Genomic DNA, 6319 nt, shown 5'->3' with positions numbered 1-6319 from the left:
CAAAAATGCGCTTACTAAAAATAGGAAAAGTCATGAGAATGACTAAAAGTGTTCAAAAAATAATAGTCTGAGATTTAAATGACAAAAACGATAGTTTGAGACTAAATTTAGAATTGCCACAAAAAACAAGAGACATATGGTGGAATTAATTCTTTATTAATATAATAAATTTTGATCTACCAAGGACCTTGTGGTCCAATGGTACCAAGTTGAACTCCCACATGGGAGGTTGTGCATTTGAGTCTCAGCTCAGTAGGTTGAGAAAGTAATTATGAACATATACCGCATTGTAATAGAGTTAATAGTATTCAAAAAATAATAAATTTTGATCTACAAATTTTCACTAAACTAATGTAATAAATTTACATATTAGATTATATATTTAAGATGATAGAGGAGATGATATCTATTAATGGATATATATAATAGAATTTTCATATATTGATATATTGATAGGATATACAATTCTTGACTACACTATTACAAAGTTTACGAAAGAATTTTTACATACTAAAAATCTCAAGGTACTCATTTGGTGAATTTCTCATAAAAGCAACCTGAGAAATTTGACATATTTTTGTATCTCAAAAGTTATAGTTTGATCACCTTTATTGCATAGTAAGAAAAATCAGAAACTTTTATGATAATGTGTTTCACACACTTGAAGAAGCAGACTTCGCCGCCCACGGACCAACTTGCACTTTAGACACTAATGTGTGTGTGCCCGCGTGTACGTGTGCGTGTGCGTGTAAAACGTGAGGACTAATCACGACCACCAATCAATGTTCATCAATGGTTGATGAGTTTAGTAAAAAAATACATGATCAATTTTATATTGATGAACATTGATTGACGACTATGACCAGTCCTCACTTTTTACAGGAGGACACTATTCTCATTTGAACCTTCATACACGCACAACCAATGTTCATTAATGGTTGAAGATTTTAATTAAAAAAAAATACATTGTCAATTTTATAATTATTGACAAAAAATGGAGGACAAAAAATATTTGTTGACGAAGGACAAAAAACGGTTATACCACAATAACGTTAGGACCAACAAGAATGTTTTTTAAAAAAGGACTAAATGTGAAATGATACACATAAATCTAGAACCACAAAAAGAAAATGACTTAACACTTAGAACTGAATAGACCAAAATAGCTATTGTATTTAATGCTATTTAACCAATTTTATTGATATAAGATAAAAAATAATGATGGTACTATAATATTAGGACCAAAAGAGACTCCAATATTCCAATTAAAAAAGAAATTAACTCAAAAAAAAAAAAAATGCCGGGTCTCATTTGGTGCCTGGTGGAGTGGTGGACCGGTGGTTCAGTATCCGGGTCCGGGTCGTCGAGATTGCGGTTTCATATCCAGAATACTCTCAGTCGCTCAGGTTCCCATTTGCTTCTCTCCCGCAAAGGCATCAATGGCAGTCTCTTTCTATCCTACAATCTCTTCTGGTCTACCGACCCGGACCGGATTCGCACAGTCTTCTCTAAGGTTCTTCTTTTTGTTCATAAATACGTATAAAATTTTAAAACAAATTCTATTCCATTTAGTCGTATGTAAACATATAATCTTCTTCTTTGCAGCTGCGGGAGCAAAGTCTATGTTGGGTTAAGAGTTCAATCTCCAAGTCCGTGTTCTCTGCCCTTTTTGAATATTTCTTCAATTTTTGGTTCTCGAATTCTTTATTGTTTGTTTTGAATAAATGGATTGAAGTTCACGTTTCATTGTAATTTATGTTTGGGCAGATTTTCGTGGACTTTCTTCATCTAATATAAATGTTGAATTTCACAACAAGGTTTATAGAAGCATTGAGTCCAGGTGATTTCTGGTACTCCGATTTCTTGGTTTTCATTCAAATGGCAAAAAATTGAAGTCTTGAATAACTAGGGTCGTCTATTTCAATTTTGAATTCTTCTTTCCCCCCCTTATGAATTATGAGTAAAGCTTATAGAGTGTAGTGACTTGGAGTTGGACTGACAATTATATGCATAGTACTGAATCTTGTGGTTTCAGTAGATGTGGTTTTTTGTATCTACATTTCATGTCAAGATTGCTTTAGTAATCAATGGTAATATCTGTGGAATTTTCGATGCTCAAGTTTAATGCATTGCTTGAGATTTAATATCAATTTTTTTTTTTTTTTTTAATGAATACTCCGTATATGTTTGTTTTAACTAATAAAAATAAAATAAAATTATTTCCTTGTTTTTCCTTTTCCACCTTTCATATGGGTGCATCTCTTTGCCTTCTAGTTATCTTGCAAAATATTTTAAAGTGACCCTGAACTTTGCTTGTATATGTATACATGCATAATACTTCAAGTCTTACAACTCATTATTTAAGTCTATAACTCTTTCAGAAAGCCTGGATAAGATGATTTAGTTAGACTCATGTTTACACCAAGTCAACTGCCATTAGGTTAGTTAGGTTGGGTAACAATAGATGGAAATAAATCACTTTCTTCTCAAACGCGTGAAATAACTCTCAGTTATAGTTATTAAAATTTAAAAATCATAAAACCCCAGAAATTGTTCTTGAAGATGTTCTAGACTCATCCTTTCAGAAAAGCATTGTACTACACATATCTCTTTGCATTTTTCTAGGGCCTGCTTTTTCTCAAATGACTTTAAATTAAGACTTTTGCTTGTCTGTTTGAGAAAGTAGACTTAGACATTAGGTTTGGTTTAAATTTATTTGATTGGCTTTTTATATTGGAGTTTGGTTTATGCAACGTTTCAGATTTTTACGTTATTTCAATGACTTTCTCCTATATTTTGATTCATTTTGGTTTAAGGCTGTTAGTTTGACTTTGATGAGTTCATATTAGAGCTTTGGTGTTGAGGCATTCCATAAATCTATTGGATATATCTCCTTTCCTTGTCAATGCTTAATATAATTTCACAGTTTTTCTTCTTGCTAAAAGTTAAAAATTGAAAATTGATATAAAGTTAACTGCATATCAAAGGTAAAATCCGACAACTGAAAAGTATGTCCTGTGATCCATAACAGATAATATAAATATGTTTTTGTGTGTGTAAATAAATAATTTCATAGAACTTTTGCGAACTTATCATGTATATAACATGCTATAGTAGTTTTTTTTTTTTTTTTTTTTTTGGGTGCCTAATCTCAAAGTTTTCAATTTGATTGCCTCTTGATTCATCATGTTATGATTTTAACTTTTTATCCTAATCCCAGTTTCAAACCTGGTCTGAGATCTGTGCATATTGACATATTCCAAACTTACATTTGATTATATAGATCTAGACGAGTCCATCTTGCATCATTCATCATCAAAAGATACATCAGAAGATAGGCCATTGATACTATCTTATTGATTTTATTGATTTCTAATTTTTATGCTGACTTATAAAAGATGCACATCTTTCCGTATATGACATCTTATATAGTTTAGTGATGAAATGGTCACCCGTTGATTGTTACTTCATGCTTTCTTGGCCCTTTAGCATTCTTTCTGAAGGCACAAGCAAGTTTCATTGCTGCGTATATCTTCCATTTTAAAGTGTTTTATGTAAATGCAATATTTTATTAAAATCACAGTTGTTTCTCCATTTGCAGAACTTGTGAGAGTAAACCAACTCGTGGTCGAGTTTCCATGATGCCCATAGGAGTGCCAAGAGTGCCTTACCGAAATGCAGCTGAAGGGACTTGGCAGTGGGTTGACTTGTGGAATGCTCTTGTAAGTTGCATCATGAATGATTAATGCATATTCACTTGACTAATCTTCCTTTAAGTATCATCATCAGCATTGGTTGATAAAAGATATCTGTTGAGCCATTGATGTATACCACTGATATTTTATGAAAACCCCTCTGCAATAATTCTGTTACCTTTTCAATGGTTTATAATCATGTGTACTTAATTTTACTCCGTAATATATTACTAAATATTTTTCCAAACTGAAGACATCTATGATTCTGGTTGCAGTATCGTGAACGTGTTATCTTCATTGGGCAAAACATAGATGAAGAGTTCAGCAACCAAGTATTGGCCACAATGCTTTATCTTGAAAGTATTGATGATTCAAGAAGATTGTATATGTACATTAATGGCAATGGTGGTGATGTGAGTTCTTTGAATTGTCTCCTTAGTATTCTTGTTATTTTGTTCCTTGTTGATTTTCTTCTCATTGTTTGATCAAACTTACCTTACAGCTTACTCCGAGCATGGCCATCTATGACACAATGCAAAGTTTAAGAAACCCTGTTTGTACACACTGTGTGGGATATGCCTATGGTCTGGTTGCATTTCTTCTTGCAGCTGGGGAGAAGGTACTATTCCTGTCTCATAAAAGTTTCTTATGTCAAATAGACGTGATTTTTGTAAAGCTTTTAAAATTGTTTTATGCTTACTACTGCAAAATATCCTAACCTTTTGTGCAATTTTCTACTATATCCAATGCTTTTTGTTTAGAGTATTATATCCAAATGTTTCTATCTCAGGTTTAAGCAACTTAAGCCAAGAACCCTCCATTTAAGCAACTTAATTTTCTATCTCAGGTTTCATTTTGTATTATAAATAATCTTCAGAAACTGATGAATAAAGAAAAACTTCTCCATGCTGGATATTTTGTGTAGTTTATAGTTCTCTGCATAGATGACATAGTTTTCATGAATCGCAGAACTCACTTTATGTTGTAAAGCTGAAACTAAAGATCTACATAGTTTATGCCCTTGTTTTGCACTGTGTAGGGTCATCGCACTGCAATGCCTCTTTCAAAAGTTGGCTTAGAGGCTCCAGCTGGTGCTGTTCGTGGTCAGGTTTGATTCCAACATTTCTAAGAAAGCTTGTTGCCGATTATTACTCTTTTTAACTTGGGGGGTGTGGTTGAGTGGAAGTGACTTGTCCATCCTTAACCAAACATCAAGGGATCGATCCTTGCCTTTGGGTATGGACCAGCCTTAAATCTCCAGGCCAGCTATCCCACCCTTAGAGGTGCCTACAATTCAACGAGGAGATTAGTTACTGTATCCGACGGTGAAGACACTGGTTTACACCCAAAAAAAGAAAGATTATTACTCTTTTTTAACTTGGGGGGTGTGGTTGAGTGGAAGGGACTTGTCCATCCTTAACCAAACATCAAGGGATCGATCCTTGCCTTTGGGTATGGACCAGCCTTAAATCTCCAGGCCAGCTATCCCACCCTTAGAGGTGCCTACAATTCAACGAGGGGATTAGTCACTGTATCCGACGGTAGAAACCCTGGGTTACACCCAAAAACGAAAGATTATTACTCTTTTTGTGATTCTCGTGCATGTGAATGCTCTTTAGGCCGATGACGTACAGAACGAAACAGAGGAGCTTATCAGGATTAAAAATTACCTTTTCAAGGAGTTGTCTGAGAAGACAGGCCAACCTATTGAAAAGGTACATTTCTGCTTTGGCATTTCATTAATCTTCATTAACTTTGTAGTAATGTAAAAGATCCTTTTTGTTTAAGACTAAATACAGGCAGGGAATAAGCGCACGATCCTCCCAAATCTGAATCTTCTACCACTCTCATAGGTTTTAACCATTGATAAATGATGAACCTTAGTAATCAGTTTAGTATCATTTCTGAGGATTTTATCTGCGCTTTTTTCCCTATACCTGACATTCATTCAGTATGCTCGTTATATTATTCTGTTTTACTCAAAATCTGCAGATCCAAAAGGACTTGAGCCGGCTGAAGCATTTTGATTCCCAAGAAGCTCTTGAATATGGTCTTATAGATCGGATAGTTAGGCCTTCAGATTTCAAGGACGATTCTGCAAGGAAGGATTCTACTGTTGGTCTTGGTTAGTTTGTATGTAGTGTCTGAATTTACTAAATTAGTGACTTTTTAATGGCTTTTGAACTTGCAAAGTTTATAATTTGATTAGTACACTTGATGAGTTGTTATGTTTTTAATTGATCCAAGGCTCGAAAAATCCCAGCTTGCATTTCTTGATTTAGATATGAAAGTAATTCAGTTTGATAATTGTATTTTAATTTTATATAAATTTCTTTAAGTTTAGTGATCGTTTTGCTCTATACTTTTCAATTTGAAACTTGGGAGTTCGAAATGTATTTTAAAATTATTAAAGTAGTTTATTTATATGTTTTGGGATATTAGTTTTTGTAGAATAAATTAGATAGTTATATGTACAAATTATATTGTTAGGGAGAAATGGTAAATCTTACTTTTTTTTGTTTTTTGTTTTTTGTTTTTTGTTTTTTTTTGTTTTTTGTTTTTTTGTTTTTTGTTTTTTTTTTTGTTTTTGTTTTTGTTTTGTTTTGTTTTGTTTTTGTTTTTGT

General features: G+C 33.1%; 1 protein-coding gene across 1 annotated transcript; it reads left to right on the top strand.

Annotated features, from left to right (window-relative positions):
- The first annotated feature begins 1342 nt into the window (after nucleotides 1-1342).
- LOC109156957 (ATP-dependent Clp protease proteolytic subunit-related protein 2, chloroplastic) lies at nucleotides 1343-6002 on the top strand. The gene is made up of 9 exons (XM_019304840.1): nucleotides 1343-1513; nucleotides 1606-1649; nucleotides 1768-1840; nucleotides 3602-3722; nucleotides 3971-4108; nucleotides 4198-4314; nucleotides 4735-4803; nucleotides 5315-5410; nucleotides 5688-6002. Exons 1-9 carry the CDS (start codon nucleotides 1440-1442, stop codon nucleotides 5823-5825), a joined length of 870 nt encoding a protein of 289 aa, XP_019160385.1. The 5' UTR covers nucleotides 1343-1439; the 3' UTR covers nucleotides 5826-6002.
- Nucleotides 6003-6319: the final 317 nt, after the last annotated feature.

This window comes from Ipomoea nil, unplaced genomic scaffold, assembly GCF_001879475.1.
Source record: "Ipomoea nil cultivar Tokyo-kokei standard unplaced genomic scaffold, Asagao_1.1 scaffold2761, whole genome shotgun sequence".
Taxonomy (NCBI): Eukaryota; Viridiplantae; Streptophyta; class Magnoliopsida; order Solanales; family Convolvulaceae; genus Ipomoea; species Ipomoea nil.
This window is presented reverse-complemented; position numbering and strand designations above follow the sequence as displayed.

Excerpts from the sequence above, each read along its gene's own strand:
- LOC109156957 (XM_019304840.1), top strand. The coding sequence starts at position 1,440 with ATGGCAGTCTCTTTCTATCCTACAATCTCTTCTGGTCTACCGACCCGG. Across the intron at positions 1,841-3,601 it reads TATAGAAGCATTGAGTCCAG|AACTTGTGAGAGTAAACCAA; the intron begins GTGATTTCTGGT and ends CTCCATTTGCAG. Across the intron at positions 3,723-3,970 it reads TTGACTTGTGGAATGCTCTT|TATCGTGAACGTGTTATCTT; the intron begins GTAAGTTGCATC and ends TTCTGGTTGCAG.